This window comes from Heterocephalus glaber, unplaced genomic scaffold, assembly GCF_053883595.1.
Source record: "Heterocephalus glaber isolate CG9 unplaced genomic scaffold, H.glaber_assembly_v1.0 deba00001610, whole genome shotgun sequence".
In the NCBI taxonomy this organism is placed as follows: domain Eukaryota; kingdom Metazoa; phylum Chordata; class Mammalia; order Rodentia; family Bathyergidae; genus Heterocephalus; species Heterocephalus glaber.
Genome location: NW_028258381.1, coordinates 13,336,298 through 13,355,813, shown reverse-complemented (window position 1 = coordinate 13,355,813; position 19,516 = coordinate 13,336,298). Strand labels below are relative to the sequence as shown.

General features: G+C 55.2%; 2 protein-coding genes across 4 annotated transcripts in view; one reads left to right on the top strand and one right to left on the bottom strand.

The window, feature by feature from the left end:
• Positions 1–232: 232 nt before the first annotated feature.
• On the top strand, positions 233–18,140 carry LOC147822607 (uncharacterized). Of its 3 annotated transcripts, none has more exons than XM_087196098.1 (6): positions 233–380; positions 557–656; positions 2,250–2,410; positions 4,014–8,281; positions 9,587–9,790; positions 14,390–18,140. In XM_087196098.1, exons 1-4 carry the CDS (start codon positions 243–245, stop codon positions 4,143–4,145), a joined length of 531 nt encoding a protein of 176 aa, XP_087052224.1. In that variant the 5' UTR covers positions 233–242; the 3' UTR covers positions 4,146–8,281; positions 9,587–9,790; positions 14,390–18,140. The 3 variants fall into 3 exon arrangements, with proteins under 3 accessions (XP_087052224.1, XP_087052223.1, XP_087052222.1); XM_087196097.1 differs by having other exon boundaries at positions 9,587–9,881; XM_087196096.1 differs by having other exon boundaries at positions 9,587–9,925.
• Pkd1l1 (polycystin 1 like 1, transient receptor potential channel interacting) overlaps positions 2,862–19,516 on the bottom strand; it is a 75,081-nt gene continuing 58,426 nt past the window's right edge. Inside the window, 11 exon segments of the mRNA XM_087196528.1 lie at positions 2,862–7,201; positions 7,846–8,007; positions 9,725–9,961; positions 10,251–10,279; positions 10,896–11,196; positions 11,454–11,648; positions 11,988–12,143; positions 14,480–14,771; positions 15,370–15,500; positions 16,090–16,173; positions 16,389–16,497. Of these exon segments, the coding sequence (XP_087052654.1) occupies positions 7,001–7,201; positions 7,846–8,007; positions 9,725–9,961; positions 10,251–10,279; positions 10,896–11,196; positions 11,454–11,648; positions 11,988–12,143; positions 14,480–14,771; positions 15,370–15,500; positions 16,090–16,173; positions 16,389–16,497 (1,897 nt within the window). The 3' untranslated portion in view covers positions 2,862–7,000.

The window sequence follows — 19,516 nt, the reverse complement described above, 5'->3', positions numbered from 1 at the left end:
CGGTACCAACCGAAAAAAAAAATCAGTTTACAGTTTAGTGAAGATAAAGAAATTACATCCTCCTAAAATAACGAGGCAACTTCTGATCTCTCTTTGACCTGATTTGCCACCTTCCAGCGCGCTTAGGGCTGGAATAGAGAAGAGGGAGACTGCCACTCGGTCATGGACCTCTGACTTCCAGGTGACTTAGCCTGGCGAGAATCTGAATTTCAGCATTCCCCCTTGGCTTCTCAGCACTGGGCATGGCCCGCCCGCCAGCTCCAGGGTTTGCCTGCACCTTGGACCAGACGTGCTTTGAACTCAACTCCAGCCACACAAGCTGTTTTATTTCAGAAGGAGCTTGGCCCAAAGACCAAACAGGAAGGGCGCTGTGTAACCAGGTTGTTACTGGTAACGAGACCAGGGCTCTTTGTTCTGGGACAAGCTCACGTCTTTGCAAATGTGTTCTTTCCTGGCCTTACGTCAATTAAGTAATTTATCTGGCCTAAAGCGAGTCAGATACACCCGCGTCCACCACGTCCACCACCAGTAACATTTCCAGTCCTTTTTTTTCCAGGCTCCTCAGCAAAAGAGGACCCAGGAGAAGGGATGGGACCCCGTGTACGCCGAGGTGCCTCCCACGCATCCTCAGCCGAAGACTGAACTGAAGACCGGTGGTGAGTCCTGTGAGGTTTGCAGTCACGGGGTGGACTTCAGCCCAAGGGCACGTGCAGGGGCTGGGCTCTGCCCGTTGAGTCCGCGTGGTACAGGCAACTGAGGTCCAGGTGCTGGGGTAAATGGAGCCTGAGTGCTCAGGGGCAGCTTTCAGCCGGGGACTTTCTAACTGCAACTGTGCCTCTGTCTGTGGCTTAGATGGCTCCTCTTGTCTTCCCCATGGAAGTATTTGGTTACTGAAGTACAGAGTCCTCAGATGCTAAGGAATCCAGCATTTCTGACCGTGTGTGTGTGTGTGTGTGTGTGTGTGTGTGTGTGTGTGTGTGTGTGGTGCTGGAGGCTGAACCACACTGAGCTCCATCCTCAGTGCCCCTTTATTTTAAATTTTGAGACAGGCTCTTGCTAAATCACCCAGGCTGGGCTCCAACTTGCGACCCTCCTGCCTCAGCCTCCCAGAGCACTGGGATAGCAGGGTGCACCACCACGCCCGGCTGGAACCAGCATTTCTGAGTACCAAGCATGACCAGACCTTCACAGGCTCTACCATGGCCCAGGCTCTCCCCTGGAGTCTCAGTAGAAGGACCTGGGTGATTTAGGGGGCAGCAGCTTCTCCTGGGGCTCAGCCCCTTCGTGCTGTGGGATGCCCACCAGTACCAGACAATCGGAGAAGGAGAGCACCAGTTTTCCTGGGTGCCCCAAAGCAGGTCCTGTGGAGAAGCACATTTCTGACTGGAGTCATTCTCTTGCCTGCTGGAAAAACCATCGATCTTTTCATCAGTCTTGAAGTTATATCATTTCAAAGCATGCTAACTTTGAATGTTGAAACAGTTTTACATTACTATTATTATTATTATTATTAATTTTTGCAGTGCTAGGGATCAAACCCAGGGCCTTGTGTATGCTGTCAAGTGCTCTACCACTGAGCTACATCTCCAGACCCTAAATTGTTTTTAACTCAGTTTTTGACCTTGATTTCCATGCAGCAGAGAAAAATCCTATGTACCTTTTACCCAGTTTCCTTCAATGGTACCATGAATCTACTCTCAGTTTCTTTAATTTTCCAGGTTGTTTTTTTTTTGGTACCGGGGATCGAACTTGGGTCCTTGCGCTTGTGTAGCAGGTGGCAAAACCACTGAGCTAAATCCCTGGCCCCGGTTTCTATAATTTCGTCAGTTCAAGGCCAGCCTGAACTACACAGCAAGACCCTGTCTGAAAAACTCCAAAAGAAAAAAAAATTGTTATTTTAAATGGGAAAAAAAATTCCTCTTTGAGCACTGCCTGATCTTTCCCAAGGTCTGAAATCTCCAGTGATCTGCAGCTTTTGTGACATGGCTAACACACACCCAGCATGCCCTAGAGCAAGGTCTACCCAGAGTGAAAAAGGAAGTGGAAAATATTTTGAGAATTTTGTTTTACTTCTTTCAGATTAGTGGGCTTTCTCAAAACATTAGAATGAATGAAAAGCGAGGTAATGCTTGTTTTTAGATATCTACAGGTGCATAAATGGATTTGGGACGGGTTGAATTTCTCCCCCTTCCAAAGAAGAGCTATGAAGTGCGAGGCCCCGGGCCTGCAAAGGTGACTTCATTTTGCAGGTGATGAAATTCAGATGAGGTCACAGCAATGGCTGTCGTCCAACCCAACCGGGAAGCGTGGACACCAAGGAGCACACGTGGGCGGACACCAGGAAGGATTTGAATTAAGCTGCCCCAAGCCAAGAGCCCCGGGCAGCCGGGAGAGAGCTGGGACCGGTCCGGTCAGTGCCTCCACCCCGTGCCCGGGCCGCTGACTTTGACCTTGGACTTCAACCCCAGGACGGGACTGCAGCAATGCAGTCTGTCGTGGTTCTGTGCTGGGCAGCCCCGGACCCGCTGTTGTGGGAAATGACTGTTGAGTCAAGGATACCCCAAGTGGAAATGGGAACGTGGTCAAGAGGAAGCCCCTTTGTCCACCCTCCTTCTGGGCTCCTCCAGCACTCCTGGGCCCCGCGGCAGCGCACGGAGCCCGACTTCCTGGGGACGGAGCCCCAGTTGTGCCCACTGCTCACAGCACTGTCCTGGTGCGCACCCAGAGAGGGAGGGGCTGGCAACACTGCACTTACTGCAGCCATGACTGCCGGGAGCAAAGGAATTGGTAGCGCTTGCGAACTCCCCTAGAGCAGCCTCGAGTGATCCGGAGAAAGAAGGTTCATCTCACACGCCATCTGCCTCAGCCTTCATTGGGGCCTTGAGTTACATCTCCTCTGATATACTCAATACTTGTGTTTCTTCTTCTTTTTTTTTTTTTTTTGGTACCGGGGATCGAACTCAGGTCCTTGCACTTTCGAGGCAGGCAGCAGAACCTCTGAGCTAAATCCCTGGCCCTCAGTACTTGTGAACGATACCTAAACCGCTCTTTCCAGTTGAATTAGTTTTCCCTGTGATGTCCATCCGGGGAACCAAGACATACTTAGAAATATAGAAAATCTTAAGAAAAAACAACAAGAAACTATTAAAAGAGGCCATTTCTCCCAACTATAACTGCGTCATTTTGTCATCTCTTCACTTGAGTCATGTAACAGCTCCTTTGAGGAAGCTTTTCATTGGGAAAGAATTTCAAACTCACAGAAATGCTAAGAAGAGCTCTCATAAATCCTTTTGCCAGCATTGCCTATTAATCTTTTGCCTCATTTGGTTGATAATTTGCCCTCGTTCGAGCCCTCTACATCATCCATTAATCAACTTATTCAACATTTACTGAGCGGAAGACAGAGCAGAGGAGAGTAGGTGGCTAGCAGAGGCTGGCTGGGAGCAGGGCTGGCGAGCACATCCCAGCCACAGTCCTGGCATCCTGAGGTCTGGGGCACCCTGCGGCCTTCCCAGACTCACTGTCACCCCACCATTGTGTCGTTGATGACGCCTCTGTTCCACAGGGAGAAACAGATGCAGGTCCAAGGGCAGCCAGCATGGCCAGGTCCCAGCTGTCATTCTGAGACTCCTGCTTTCCAGGTTTCCCAGTACTACATCTTCCAGGGCGGAGCTCAGGCTCAGGTCAGCGAAGCCCCTGGTTGGCTGCCCAGGCGCTAGACTCAGGCCTCGCACGGAAGCACACGGTGCTCGAGTGCATCTTACAACCCAGGCTCCATGATCCAGAGTCGATTTCTGGAGAGCAGTCAGGGTCTGCGGGCGCTGGTGCGCAGGGATGCTGCCAGGTGTCCTTTGCAGAGAGGAGGATGCCAGGATGTGGAAGTTGAGCCTCCTGCCCACAGCTACCAGCCCTGCTGCAGGTGAATCCTGGCAGAGTGGGGACCCGGCAGCCCCGGTCCCGCAGCAGGCAGGGTCGTCCTTTGACTCCCTGACACTCGGCTTGTCTCCCTGCAGGATTCCAGCTCAGGTAGAAAACACTCGGAGTCACTGAAGCCCCGGGACCCTGACGAACCCGACTGTAACCACAAACGCTGCAGAACACGAGGGGAGGCCCTGCCAGCCCCTCTGGCAGCCAGGTGGCTGTGATGGGCGCGAAGTGACTGCATTTGGGAAGGCAAGCATCCCAGGTCGCCTTCAAACTGCCCCACACCCTGGCACCGGGAAGGAAGAGACAAAAGGAAATTCGCCCCCTGGAGCGCTTCCAGTGTCCACACCCCAGGTGTGGGCCCTGGCCGGGCAGACACTGGCCCACTGAGCTGCACCCCAGCCGGCAAAGGGCCCAGGATCCCGAAGCTCAGATGCGCTCTGTCTGGTGAGACCTGCCTTGTGTGTCTGCACTCGCTGGGGAAAATCCAGAGGAAAATTCATGGAGAGGAAACCCTCCTGCTCTCTTTATTTCCCCTTTTACTGTGGCCCTGGGGATTGGACTCATGGCCCACTTACTGAGCTACATCCCAACCTTCTCTAAATTGTTTTTGAGACACAGTCTTGTTATGTTTTAAGTTGCCCAGGCTAGGTTCAAACTTTCGACCCTCCTGCCTCAGCCTCCTAGAGTGCTGAGATTACAGGCCTGTGTCCCCTCGCTCCTGGCATTTCTGCTTACAGGGCAGACACAGAGCTTGTGCAGGGAGCGGGTCCCTGCGGGGAGAGGAAGCCGGGGGCCGGCACTTCCTGCTGGGGCCGACAGGGGGCGCTGGCAGGTGAGGAGCGTGGAGGCCCGGCGTTCTCCAGCCTGGAGTCATTCGCAAGCACAGCGAGCAATGGGACACGTGCAGGTGGGCACAGATGCCGGCCCCAGGCCCCTCGTGCATAAAGATACGAATCTTAATTATTAACGCTAAGATGGAAAACACTGCTCCCAGTTAGGAAATTCAAACGGGCTGTCTCCTCGGTCCCCTGCACAAAGCGGGTCTGTTCTGGGACATCCAGCTGTCCAGGCCCGTGCCAGCACCACGGCGTCCCCGGCGGGCAGCTCACTGGTGCCGCGGGAACGGGGTGCTGGGGTCACAGACGCCCCGGGAGCCAGGGGAGAGGCCGGTGCCTGGCCGCAGAGGCTTCTGGGAGACTCCTGAAATGCCCCGGAGAAGACGGCTAGGAAGAGCCGCGTTTTCGGAGGCGGGTGTCCCGGGGCGACTGCCAGCTGGGGACATCGTGGGCACAAAGAGCGAGGTGGCGGGGCAGCAGCCAGCAGAAGCCGCCCCAGCCAGGCTGGGGATCATCACGTCCGTCGGCCGAGGACAAGAGTTCAGGTGCTGCCAATAGGCTGTGGGGAACTAAGGGCACTTGAAGTCCCCGCTGGCCGTGAGACAAGGGAGCTTCCAGGGCGGAGATGAGACACAACCTTCAGGATGCTTTCCGGGGCCTGGGCTGGGCTCGTAGGTACTGGAGGCCCCGGGTTCAATTCCCAGCACAAGAAAAAGGAAAAAACTCAAAAAACGAAAAGCAGCCCCCCCAAACGACAAATAAAATCCAAACGCCCTACAGATTTTCAAGTTGACAATCTTTCTTTTTACTTAGCCTCACTAAGAACGCTTCTCGTATTGTACCAGTAGTGACAGCACTAGCTTTTAACTTGAGGTACATTTGTATTGTTTAAAAATAAGGGCCGGGGATTTAGCTCAGTGGTTCCACCACCTGCCTTGGAAGCGCAAGGTCCCAAGTTCAATCCCCAGTACTAAAAAAAAAATTATATCAATTCCTTTTTCTGTGGAGAGTATGTTTTAGAAATTGGGAACGGAAGTTAAGTTTTGTCGAATGCATTCATGGAGAAAAAACCAGGTGATGGTTTCCTCCCCTTTTTTGGCGAAGGTTGCTAACATTTTTTTAGTACTAAAGCATTTCTATTCTTGATTTAAAACTTATGATAGTGGGATATTATTCTTTTAATTTGCTGATAGATTCTATTTCATAATATTTAATTTCAAGTTTTGGTATTGAATGCAGTAAAACTGGGGTGTTTTTGTTAAGATGCGGGACATTTCTGTCCCATTTGAGTGACAATATATTGCTTGCTTCAGAGAAGCTCGCCTGGAAGCTTTCCCTCTGCCTTGCTGTGGAAAGGCATGCCGCGCTCTTGAGTTTTATATTTTTCTTAATCGCTTAGTGCATTCTGCTGGTGAAGCCCCCTGGGCACTGAGCTAGATTTCCACCTCTCCTGGGAGCAACCTGGGCACCTGCAGCATGGTCGCTGTGCACCCGGGCTGCCCTTGGCAGCTGCCAAGTGGCATAGTTCCAGGCCCGTGAGTCAAGCACGGGTCTCTCCAGTGGCTGTGTCCACACCATGACTCCCTTCCTGCACGCTCTCTTTTTGTCTACCTGTCCCCTGAAATCTGTGGCTTTAGGGCATTTTTAAAATTTTATTTATGTCTTTTTCTGGTACCGGGAATTGAACTCAGGACCTTGCACTTATCAGGCAGGTGTGGTGTCACTGAGCTACATCCCCAGCCCTTGTTAAATTTATTTATTCATTTAGTTAGTTTTAAATTCTTCTTAGGGTTTGAGGAGCCTCCCTCTTGACTCCTTTCTGCCCCTTGCTCTGCTCCTCCAGACTCGGGAGCCAGACACGAGGTCTGTCTGGAGGGCTGTGTGGCTCCCAGGGGCCGAGGCCTTCTCCCCTGCCCCTCCCCCTCCCGGTCTACTCCGCAGCCATTCCTGGGATTGTTGGTCACCATCCAGGCCATGGGTAAGTTTTAAGTGTCTGGGGTCTGGAGTTTCCGTTTCTGATTCCCAGCCTCTTATTGGACTCCAGTTGTGATCAGAAATGACGGCCAGACAACTACCAAGGCTGGTGGCTCAAACAGGAAGTCCCGCACCCCGCGGGAAGCTGGGAGCAGCCCAGCCTGCCAAGCTCCGCTCCCCACTCCCCCGCCCCACGCAGAACAGTCATGCCAACAGACCTCACAGCTCTAGCCCAGCAACTGTATGAAATGAACTTCAGAAAATTAAAAAACAAGGAAGCAATAGACACAAACAGTTCTGCACGGTCTTACCCCAGGAGCTCGGTGAGCAGGAATGCTCACTGCGGGACTGTCGTCCGCAGGCCTGGGTTCTTCCAGAGCAGGCAGCTCCAGGCCGTGGGACAAAGCTTCGACCTTCACCAGGAGCTCATCTAACAGACTGGAGAACTCCTCCAAGCAATGACTCTGAGGGGAACAAAAGTGGATTAGGAAACGCATTTCAGGACGTGTTTTGGTTTCCTCATTATCTGAAGCACACAGGGCCTTGGGGGTTTGCAGGACCTTGCTAAGTGAGAAGTGTGCTGGGCCAGGGCTGGCTCACACTTCCTGTCCCTGCACCTCAGCTCTTTCATTCACAGACTGCGAGCACTGGTGACAGCGCCACATCAAGGGTGACTGCGTGGCAGGAATGAGACAGGAAGCACGCGCGGACTCAAGGCCCCCACAGATGCCCACGGTCACAAGCACATGCACAGGACAGGCTTTGGGGCACACAGGAAATAGGGGTCCAATCAAACTCAAACGGAGGGCCCCATGTTTAGGTAGGAGTCTGCGTCTGGTCCCAAAGCAAACGACTAAGCCTAAAGGTGTGCACGTGCGCCCGCGCACACACAGGTGTCAGGGGAAGACCGGAAATTCCATCTTTCCAGCCATGCAAGGCCACTGCCAGGGTGTGGTGGCCAAGGAGGAGAATATGACTGGTAAACCTCAAAGGTACTAGAACTGCAAGGGAAGAGTCTCCCAGATCTAGGGTGTGGCTGTGACCCGGGACCCCAGAAAGCACAGCCCTGCATCGAGGGAGCTGCCTCAGTATCCAGGCCCAGGCATACGTGATCCACAGCTGCCTCCATCTCCCCGGCTGCCGGGGTCTCCAGCCCCAGGAAGGCCAGTGCCTCCTGCCATGAGAGCGCTGCGACATCTGTCAGTCTCACTGGTGGGTTGCCACGAGAAGATTTGCTCTTGTGGAAACAAGTCAGGAGGGAAACTCTCAGCTGGAGAAGAGAGTGAAATAGGCAAATTCTGCATCAGCAAGCTGAAAACTGGCTTTGTTAACTTGATAAAGTAGGAAATGGAGATTATATCTGATGATGCTATTTTATGAAGTTTTGGTTAAAAAAAATGCTAGGAAAGTGCCTGTGAGGAATGAAATTAAATGGCGGCAAGATGAACTCAGCAGTGGGAGTCAGTCCTGTCGTAAGAGATGTTTTCGGTGTATAACATCCAGGACCAAGATGGCCACCCCTGCATTCCTGTCATGATGTCCTGGTAAGACACTGCTGGGTGTGGGGCCCCAGGCTATTCATTCCTTACTGCAGGCTGAGACCCAAGAGCTCAAGAGCCTGTGGGTACCAAACTCAAATTTTCACACATCCAGTCGTTTAAAAAAATAACCCAAACAAGCAGATGGGTAAATGGGTGGATGTGTGGGTGGAAGGATGAAGAGTTGTTAAGTGGATGGATGGGTGGAGAAGTGGCTGCTTGGGTGGCTGGGTACTGAGTGGCTAAAGTGCTAGGTGGAGGAAAGGATCAGAGGGTGGGGAGCAATGAGTTAGTGGCAGCTGAAGAAGCAAAGAACTGGGGCCTGCCTGTGCTGAGGTGTGAGTATGTGTAATTCCTTCTAGTTTCACTCTACTAAATGAGAATTCTAAAGACTGCAAAGAATTCATGTGTGAAGCTTGACTACCAACTACTTTCACATGTACAGGGCTCTGCGTGGATCAGGATGTGGATGTGGCCAGAGTCCACAGGGAGACAGGAGCTGACGCAGGGCACTGTGCAGGGGCAGGAGTGGCTGGGCCTCGGGCAGCAGCTGAGTGCGGGAAGGCAGGAGGCAGCAAAGTGGGAGCCCACGCCTCATCCAGCTCCAGACTGAGTAGGACCCCCAGGAAAGAATCCCCGAAGTAGCAGGAGGACAAGGGCAGGGCAAGGGGTGCGCCCAGTGCGGTCGAAAACACGGGGAGTGTTTCAACTCAAAAAAATATCACAGGAGAAAGTACACTGCCACAAATCCCTCTCAAAGGCCTCCCCTCGCTTTGAGCACACTCGTTCCATGCTCCTCGCCTCTTCCGGCAGCAGCTCTGGAGCCCTCTTTCCTGAGGGTCTTTAGCTATGCTGTCCTGGCTGCCTTGATGTCCTGAATCGATCCAACATGCTTCCCTGTCATGGTCATTTTGACTTTGGGGAAGAGCCAGAAGTCCCATGGTGCCAGATCTGGTGGAGAAGGTGGATGAAGACACAGTGTCGTGTTTTAGGAACTGCCTTTCTGTTGGATGGTGCTTGGCAGCAGCATTCACTGTATTTTTGGTACCAGGGATCAAACTCAGGGCCTTGGGCTTGCATCGGAACCACTGAGCTAAATCCCCGGCCACATTCACTGTATTTTTGATCACACATTGTTATGCTCCTCAGGAAAGAGGACTCCAGAGCTGCCTCAGAAAGTGCCCGGAACAATGGGATGAGTGAAGCAAGGAGGGTATTTTGAGGGGAATTCACGGCAATGTGTCTTTTACCTTAATTTTTAAAAAAACTTTAAACATTCACTGCATATTCTGATCACACCTCTTTACTCAGCACAGAGCGAGACCCAGCCAGGCTTCCTGCAGGAGGCAGCCCCTGGTGGCTTGGTCAGCTGAGGGACGGGAGGACAGAGCGCTTTTCACGCGACTGGACAGCAGGTGGCGCTGTCGCAGCCCGGCCGGGGGCACGCACCATTCCCAGACACAGCGCCGCCACCACTGCGGAGAGGACACCCCAGCTCCCAGCCGCGGCTCGCAGGTGGGACGTGGGGAGGCTCGGGGACGAGTCTTCCTGGCTTCTCCCGGGCAACCCCAGCAGCAGCAGCAGCCGGGATCCGGAGTGTGCGAAGGTGCGGGGAGGCAGTGTCCAGGCGGCGCTCAGAAGGTGGCGCAGGTGGGTGTGGGCGGCCAGCACCAGGGCCCCCACCAGCTGCAGGAGAGAGAAGAGCCAAGACCCTGAACTCCTGCCCCAAGTGGATAAAAAGGGGGGCGTGAGTTTCCATGTCTGTAAGCCAGTGCCCAGGGAGGCTGAGGCAGGAGGATCAATTTCAAGCCCAGGTCTAGGCCCGACCGAGCTCACATGTGGACGGTGCTTGCCCACCAGGGGTCTTCAAGCTGCAGCTACAGCCACGTGCTACACCCTGCAGGCCCCTGGTGGTGTTTACTTGTCGTTTAAAGACGTCCCTGTCCTTCCTTGAACTCATCTGAGTATCATTTACTCTGCGGGTGGATTTGAGCCTCAGTGGAACTTGGGAAAAAGCGGGCACAATCCCTGGTTCCCGGTTGCAGCAGATCCAGCGGAGCGGCCCCGGGAACCCCTAGGCCCAGGCACCCGCACTTTCTGTGCAGTTGGAATTCCGCTCCCTGTCTGTCTGTGTATTTACACACCAGGCCTCTCCCCTTGCGTCAAAGCTTGTTAAGCGGCATGAAGGGTCATCAGCTTTGTCCTGATTCTGTTATCTTTTTTTTTGGTACCAGGGATCAAACTCGGGTCTTTGCACTTGCCAGGCAGGCAGCGGAACCACTGAGCTAAATCTCTGGCCCCTGATTCTGTTCCCCCCCTCCCCCGAGTTCCATGGATGTTGTGTGATTCCTCTAGCGAATTAAATAACACCACAGCGAGCCCCATGTCCGAACAGGAAGTCACTGGGGGCTGGGCTGCCGGGACTGGCAAGTGGCTGTAATAACTGAGAGCCCGAGAGCTGAGCCCAGCACAAGCTTTGTCCCGCCCTTAGGCCCCTGGTCCTCTGGGGTGAGTGGATACGAATGAGAGGCCACACAGCCTTCGTGGCACCCGAGGACACGCCAGAAGTGAGGGCACCGCTCCCATCAGCAGTGACAGCCGCGCTTAATGAATCAGTTACTCCAGTCCCGACCACGGTTTACCAGGTGGCCCTGAGACCGGTGTGGGAAAACCACGACCATGGAGGAGGTGACCGGAATGCTAGATGGTGTCGCCCCAGGGGACGCTGCTCTTCCCGCCCGCCAGACAGGCTGGAATGGCAGCCAACGGAGGATTCTTACCACTGCGGTGGAGACGCCAGAGACCAAGCCCCGCATCCGCATCCGGAGACAGCAGGACGAGGCCACATGAAGGAGGCCAGGGAGGGAGATGCACCTCAGTGTCCAGAGGAACAGCAGGAGTCCCCGGAGCCACCGCGCCCTCTGCGACCGGAGAGACAGGTCAGGATGGCAGCGAGGGCGGGGGATCCGGGGAGCCTCTGGGGGCCCTGCCCAGCGGCTCCTGGTTTGATGGAGCTTTGTGGACCAGGCTCAGCTCCCCGTGTAGAGACTGGGCCGGAACCGGAAGAAAAATGAAGAGGTGTCCGCAGGAGCCCAGGTGAAGCTGCCTGCTCCACACGAACCTCGGCTTGGACAGCGCTCAGGGCGTGGCGCCAAGCTGGGTGCTGGGTCCCCCTCACCTGGCTCCACAGCGCCATGAGGCTGAGGTCCAGGGGCCCCTGGCACGGCCCTCCGCGGAGCTGCTGGGCGACGTCCCCGGCGTGGAGACTGAGGAGGCCACAGGCCGCGTAATAGGCGAGGGCCGCGCCCAACGCGGGCAGCTGTGACAGAAACGAGAGACGAGACGGGAGAGGGCGTGAAGCGGCTGTTCCGGCCTTAACGCCTCACAGGGAGAACGCACAGCGTGGGGGAAGGGCTGCAGCTCATGCGCAACAACTTCCTTTGCCTGTAGCATGTTCTTCTTTTCAGGTAAAAACATTATTTTCCCAGGACAGGGGATGGAACCCAGGGCCGTGGCGCGGAGCTCCAGCCCCGGGCCTTTCATTGTTTACTTTGAGAAGCATCTTGCCTTGTCACTGAGCTGCCCAGACTGGGCTCGGACTTGCGATCCTGCTGCCTCAGCCTCCCAGACTCCCGGGATGACGGGCTGCATCACCACGCCTCAGTTTTTTGTATTTTGTTTTTAAAGAAAGAAAATGGCCTCAGGATCCTACCTCCAGCCAGTTGCGGGGTCTCCGCCAGTAGCTGAGGGCGCCCACCTCGGCCATCGAGTAGAGATGCAGACTGAGGCGAGCCAGGCTGAGGACCAGGAATGCCAGCTGCAGGGGGCACGGAATTTCAGACAAACTGCTTTTCAGTCCGGCTTCTGGCTGGCTTCCCGCCAGTCACCTGGGCAGAGCCCGCCGAGGCCATCTCTCACTCCACGCCCTCCCGGGCACCTGGGCAGGTTGGTCCTGCTCACCTGTGAGGAACTCTCAGACGCCCGGCTCCACGCTTCCTGCGGCCCTGCAGCCCTGAACCCCAGACTCGGGCCTCCCGGTGTGCGGGTCAGATCTGTCCTACATATGTCTTGTGGGCCTCATATCCCCACACGTGAGCTTCCTTGGCCAAGTGAAGCCTTTAAAAGCCCCTGTACTCAAGATTTCTTTGTCTTTTTTTTTTTTTTTTTTAAGTACTGGGGCTTGAACTCAGGGCCTTTACACTGAGCCCTTTTTTATGTTTCACTTTGCCATCCGGTCTTGATGAGTTGCCCAGGAATTCAAATGAAGAGACAGTTCTCAGAAGAATCCGTACAAATAACCAATAAATACATAAAAAATATTTAGCCTCAGGCTGGGGATTTAGCTCAGTGGTTCTGGCACCTGCCTTGCAAGCGCAAGGTCCCAAGTTCGATCCCTGGTACCAAAAAAACCAAACCAAAACAAACAAAACAAAAATATTCAGCCTCTCATGCCATCAGAAAAAAAGCAAATTAAAACAGCACTAAACAAAACAAAACAAAACAAAACAGCACTGAGATTCCATGTCACTTCAGAAAGAATGGACATCATCAACAAATCAAATAACACAGGCTGGCGAGGCTGCAGTGCAGAGGGAGAGGGAGGAGCCCTTTACATTGTTAGTGAGAGTGTAAATTTGTACAACCACTACCTACGGAAATCAGTGTAGACATTCCTCAGAAAACTAAAACTAGCCATTCCCCTTCTAGGTACCTTCCTGAAAGAGTTAAAGACATCACATTACATGTTCATAGCAGCACACTTCACAGTAGCTAGATCTTGGAAGGGAACTATATGTCCATCAACAGATGCGTGGATAAAGAAAATGTGGTATCTACTCACAATGGAGTACTACTCTGCCAGGAAGAAGGATAAACTCGAGTTATTTGTAGGAAATGGATGCACCTCAAGACCATAATATTGAGTAAAATAATTCAGACACACAAACTGGAGTATTTCATGGTTTCTCTTACTAAACATAGATAATTTAAAAGCAAACTGAGACAGATAACAGGAAACAAGGAGATCAATTTTTTGAAAGGCGGAAGGGGCCCAAGAGATCGAGGAGAGAAGAGGGCGTCAAAAGGACCAAGATGCGTCTGTCACATTCCAACTCCCCGCCGGGGATGTGATCAGTAAGGACTGCAAACAGGGACTGAGAAAAACAAAAATGTAAAAAAAGCCACGATTTGGAGAAGCTCCGCATGGTAAGGCTCCGCAGTGGCCCGACCGGTGGAGGCCCTGCCCTCCAGAGCCGCGCCCCCACCGTGGCCGCTGGGGCTTTGCGTGGACCCTGTGTTCCCAAGCCCACCGCCCATGACCAGACTGCAGCCTCCTGGGCCTCCCGGGCCGCAGCTTGGAGTCCAGGCCTTCACCAAGCGCCGAGCAGCCTGGTGGGCACCCCGTCCTCTGGGGTCCCCTCTGCACACCCAAGGGAAGTCAAGCAGGATGAGCGGCCCCAGGAGAGGCCAGGGAAGCGGGGGCTCTGGGCCCTGCCCTGTCCATCTGCAGACAGGGCCTCACATGGAGGGACCCAGGGGTTGAGCGACCCTGGCCCTGTGGGATTCACCTGACAGACATGAGAGCCCACAGGGTCCCCTCATCCGTGCTGCAAAGGGGCCAGGCGAGGACACGGAGGGGGTGACCAGGTCTGCAGGGGGACAGCGGTCACCTGAACCCGGACTTCCTGGCCTTGATCTTGGACCTTCAGCCTCTGGAACTGTGCCAGGCAAATGCCACCCTCAAAGCCACCAGCCTGTGTGCAGCTGCCCGCCCTGCCTACTGTAATGCTAATTTATAAGTTAGGTAAGAGACTTCAACAAGCTGGGCGTGGTGGTGCACACCTTAATCCCAGCACTCTGGAGGCTGAGGCAGGAGGACCACATGTTTGAGCCTAGCCTGGGCAACTTAGCAACTCAGCAAGACCCTGTCCCAAAATTGAAAAATATAAAGGGGCTGGGGCTGTAGCTCAGTGCAAAGGCCCTGGATTCAATTCCCAGTGCTGCACTCCCCCAAAACACACAAAACAATTATAGCAATAACTAGTAATACAATGGGACGATTATAACCGCATGCTGTAATAGTTATTTAAAACCGTGCAAACTGCTTGTTTGCAGAATTTCCCAGCTGGTGTTTGTGGACCACAGGCAACTGCAGAAGAGTGAAGCCACGGAAGGGGTGTGGCTGGGTTTCAGAACGCCCGGTCAGCTGGGTCCTCCACCATCCGGCATCCGCGGGTGACAGCAGCTTCCAGGGGCGGAGTGGCGGAGGCCTGGCCCTCCTGATGGAACCCCAGGACTCACCTCGGGGAGCACGTGGTGGTAGCTGGAGCTGCCCCAGAAGACCCTGAAGGACTCCACCCAGGCGGCGGGCAGAGGCTGGGCGCGCAGGGCGATGCTTGTGAAGAGCTGCGAGGGTGGGTGGTAGAGCACCAGGCGCATGGACGCGGCTGCCCAGCCTCGGGCCCTCAGGGTGCTCAGCAGCGCCTGGGCCTCCAGCCTGCGGGGAGCCGGGACTCAGGAGTGGGAGAGGCCCAGAGGACACCGGAAGTGGGCCTCAGCCGGGATGGGCACCCTCTGCAGCCTGGGCCAGGACAGCTCCCCTTCCCTTGGCCGAGACACACAGCTGCTCTGCTGCCTGGAGCCCGTGGGGTGCTGCCCGGGGTGGGCAGTTAAACATCATCCTAGGGTGAGGGGTGCTCCGGCAGACAGGAGGGCCAGGACAGGAGAGGACAGGAGGGGACCAGAGAAGACAGGAGAGGCCAGGCCAGGCCACCCGGCCCCACCAGGGACCATGCTGGAAACGTCTGCTATGCCCTGGGACCCCTCCCCCAGCAGCACTGGGTGGCACCGGGTGACCAGCACAGGACAGATGTCCCCTCCCCACATGACCGCAGAGGCTCTGCAGCAGCTGTGCTGGGACTGAAGGCCAGGCCTGCACTCGCTGCCCTGCCCCGAAGTGCACGATGCTGTCACTGCACAGCCACTGCGTGTCCTGCCGGCCTGGCTGACCTGTCCCCTCCCGACCTGCTGCACACGGCCTCCTCCCCAGTGCCCAGCGCTGCCCAGCGGGGAGAGCGCAGCCTGGTCACACAGACCTGGTTCTGCCCGGGCTGAGCAGGCAGTGCCCAGGGCCACCATGGGTCAGGTTCTGGTCCTCGAGGCCTCTGGGGTCAGGGCTCCACAGAGGAAGGGAGTCTTCCAGGGGCGCTGGAGACGGCCCTGGAGGCTGCGGAGCAAACCAGCAATCAGGAGGAGCCATGGCTCCATCCCGAGTCCTGAGCACCAGCAGGCACCACGCTCTGCCTCGCTGCGAGGTTCCGGGCTCTGGAGCTGAAGGCCCAGGCTCCTGGCCACCTGCAGGGCAGTCGGGGGCACAGGCGCAGCCCATGGGGCACCGTGGATGATGTCTAGGGTTTCAGCCCAGGCACCCTGCTTTCCCCGAGATCCTCAGACAGTGAGGGGCAAAGCCGCAGACAGGGGCACCACCCAGCCCAGGACAGGTGTTTGGACCAGGGGAGAAAGAAGCTGGCTGCTGCCCTCCCCAGCCTGGCACCCCACAATCTCAAGTGGGCCCCCCATCTTCCGAGAAGGGAAAGTGACCTGCAGATTTCCTGCCCCACTGTCTTCCAGATGTTCCTAATTTATTTCAACATAAAGAAAAAGCTGGGCATGGTGGTGAATGCCTGTGATCCAAGCTCTGGGGAGGCTGAGGCAGGAGGATTGCTGACAGTTCAAAACCAGCCTGGGCTACACAGTGAGTTCAAGGCCAGCCTGAGCTACACAGTGAGACCCTGCCTCAAAAAGAGATCTCATACCTTGGGTAAACTGCTGGGAGGGTCCTGGGGCTGCTGAATCACTGAAGCACCCAGTAGGTAGCATTTTCCCCCTAGAGCTCCAGGCTGCGAGAAGAAGAGAGATCAGTGGGGTGCAGGCTGTGGGTGTCACACCCTCGTCACAGTGGGCATCAGGGTGGGCAGCCAGGGTGACCGGTGGCTAAACCTGAGGCCCACGTGGCTCTCCGCATGTTACACAGAGCTGATGAGAAGTCCAGTGTCCAAGGAGGCCGGGCTGGGAGGAGCAAACAGAACAGGAGCAGGGGACAGGCCTTGCCCACCTGAGCCCCTGGCGCCCCGGCCGCAGAGGGGCCCCCCGTGAGCAGCGCGTCCAGCAGTGAGCTCAGCCTGCAGTCGCTCCGGTCCCCGGCGCCCGGCGAGCACCTGGCACTGCTTCATGCAAAACAAAACCAAAAGCTGATTCTGCCACCCCAGGCACAGTGACAGGGACAACCAAGGCTCTCCCCCTGCCAGTTCCTCCCATTCGGACTTCAGGTGCTTTGCAAAAATTAAACCAAACCCATCTGCAGCATGAGGCACAAGCCCCAGCATTCACTTTGCTCCACACTCGCAGGAAAGAAGGGAGAAGGGTGAGAAAACACTTGCACATTCGCTCACTCATTCAGTCAACAAACATTATTGTGCAACAACTAGAGCACCACGCACGTGGAAAGAGCCAGGACTTTAGCTTCGTGTGGGGAAGCAAACCCAATGCAAGGGCAGTCCTGACTTCAAGGTTCAGCGTGGGCGGTTTTGACTTCACAGTGGGGTGAAAGCCGACCTCCCCTGGCCCTGGTCACTGTTCACTCCTGGGACCTCTTCCACATCTGATCACGAGGCAGCAGTGTGCGAGGTGCTGTCACCAGGTGCAAGCTCTCAGCACGTTTGAGGCTGGGGAGGCTATGCTGGGACACTGGGTAGTGGCCCTACTGCACTAATGCTGCTTAAAATTCTTTTTGGTACTGGGCATTGAACCCAGGGCTTCCACACAGAGCTACACCGCCAGCCCTGTTTTATTTTTTATTGTGAGTCTGGATCTTGCCAAGTTGCCCAGGCTGGGCTCGAACTGCAATCCTCCTGCCTCAGCCTCCCAGGGGTGCTGGGATGACAGGTGAGGGCCACCACTCCCGGCTTTCAGTGCATGTCTCACTTAGGCTAGCTTCACTTTGTGATGAGCTGATTGGGCAGAGGGACAGAGCAGCAGCACAACGTGGATCAGTGATGACACTGAAGGGTGGCTGGCGGGTGGGTGAGGTCTTGCCCGGCAGCCGTGAGCACCCAGCACGTGATGACAGGAGAGCCAGGCAGCGAGGCCACGGTGGACAGAGGCCACGCACAGCCATCAGAGGGCTGTGTCTGGCAGAGGGGCCCACAGGGACCCGAGTAGGCCGATGACAGTGTGCTTGGGGACAGGCACATGCACGCGCACACACACACACACACACACACACACACACACACACACACACACACACATGAGTGGGCCAGGTGCTGGTTCCTCTGGACCCTTCTTGGTGGAAAGAGGGGGAGAATGCTTCTTGGAGAAAGCCATTCAGTTGGAAACCCATCTGAAGAAGCAAGAACAACATATAAACTCAAGCCGACCAGGGACAGATCCCCTCCTGTCCCGGTCACCGGGTCCAGGCTTCCCCGAAGAACGGGCTGGAGGTCACCTCCCCAGGTGGTGGCTGTGGCACTGGCAGGCAGGACGGTGCAAAGCTGGTGTCGCTGTGTGTCTAGACGCCCCCAAAGCTCCCCAGCTCACAGGCAGGGCTTCGGGAGGCAACTGGATTGGGGGTAGAGCAGTCTGCTGAGGGACCCACAGCTGGAGGTGCGGTTTGGAGGCTGGGTCTGGGGGCCAGACCCGGAAGGGCTTATTTTCCTCCTGACTCCTCCCCTCTCTCTCTGCTTCCTGTACGCTATGATGTCTGCAGCTTTTCCTCCGCCCGGCCCCTCTTTGACACCCTTCCTGCCTCGGAGCAGGCTGTCTATGGACCCAGAATGTGAGCCGGAATAAACCTCTCCTGTTTCAGTTTGTGGGCGCTGGGTATCGTGCCCCATAATGAGAAAGTGACCAGGACAGCTGGTCTACGAGGTAGCATGCCCGAGCCGCCTCACCCAGCCTGAGAGCCGTTGTGTGCATCTCCCCCCAACTCCGTGCGTAGGGAGCTCACCCAGGGGACAGGAGACAGCCAGGGCCAGAGTGTGTGCCCCAGGGAAATCGGCAGGCACATGCTGGGCATCAGAGCCACTGCCCCCAAGAGGGGACGGGACACAAGCTGCTCCCAGCACACACGAGGACCGCGTTCTCAGGCCAGGCTGTGGGGCGGCCCTCACACTGCTGATGAGGGCAGCTTTTGGAGATACCTTAGAAAAAGTGTCTAAGCCCTTTAGAGACAGCCCGGCATGGTGGTGAATGCCTGTCATCCCAGGACTCTAAGAGGCTGAGGCAGGAGGATCACAAGATCTAGCTCAGGCTGGGCAACTTAGCAAGACCCTGTCTCCAAATAAAAAATAAAAAGGGCTGGGCATGTAGCTCAGTGTGAAGGCCCAGGGTTCCTTCCCCAGTGCTGCAAAACAACACCTTCATAGGCACGACAAAGACAGTAGAGGAGAAAAAGAAATCAAGGACAAAGAAAGGTCATAACGTATCAGCTCCCAGATGCAGGCACCTCAGCCAACAATTTGTACGCATTATAAATGTTTTCCAAAAATGTCCACAGCACCTGGGAAGGAGTAACAGTCCAGAGAGCTGGTCTGTCTGATTGGCCTCACTTCCTTTTCCTGTAGAGTTTTTCTCTCGTGTATTCAAGAATTTGGTTTCTGTGGGCTCCATTTTTTAGCACCTAATCTATTCAAGATGACCTGCCAGAAAGACTGATTTTACATTTATGGCTTAATGTGCTCCATATTATGTACTTGAAAAAATGAAGTGGTGTGTGTGTGTGTGTATATATATATATATATATATATATATATATATATATATATATTGGCCACATGGAGGTTGCACAATCATGTGTGCGTGTGTGCGTGCAGTGCTGGGGGTGGAACCCAGGGCTCCGTGCACACCCGGCCAGTGCTCTACCACCAAGCCATTCCCAGTCCACAATGCACAGCTTCTGGGGAGATGTGTGACCTTCTGGATGTCGCCGCCTGTTGGGAATGGCGATAGAGAAACTGAGTCAAGAAGGGCCCAGTGTGATGCAGAGCTACAGCTTCCCAGGCCCAGGGGAGCCCACTCCTGCCCTTCCTGCCACCCTGGGATCCAGGCAGTGGAGCAGGAGAATTTGGCAGGCCTGGCCCAGCTGTACTAATGACAGCAATTACACAACACAGGCCCCCAAGGTGGGCTGAGCGATGTGCAAGATAAAAATCAGCAGTTATTTTCCATTTATGCTGCTTAGGT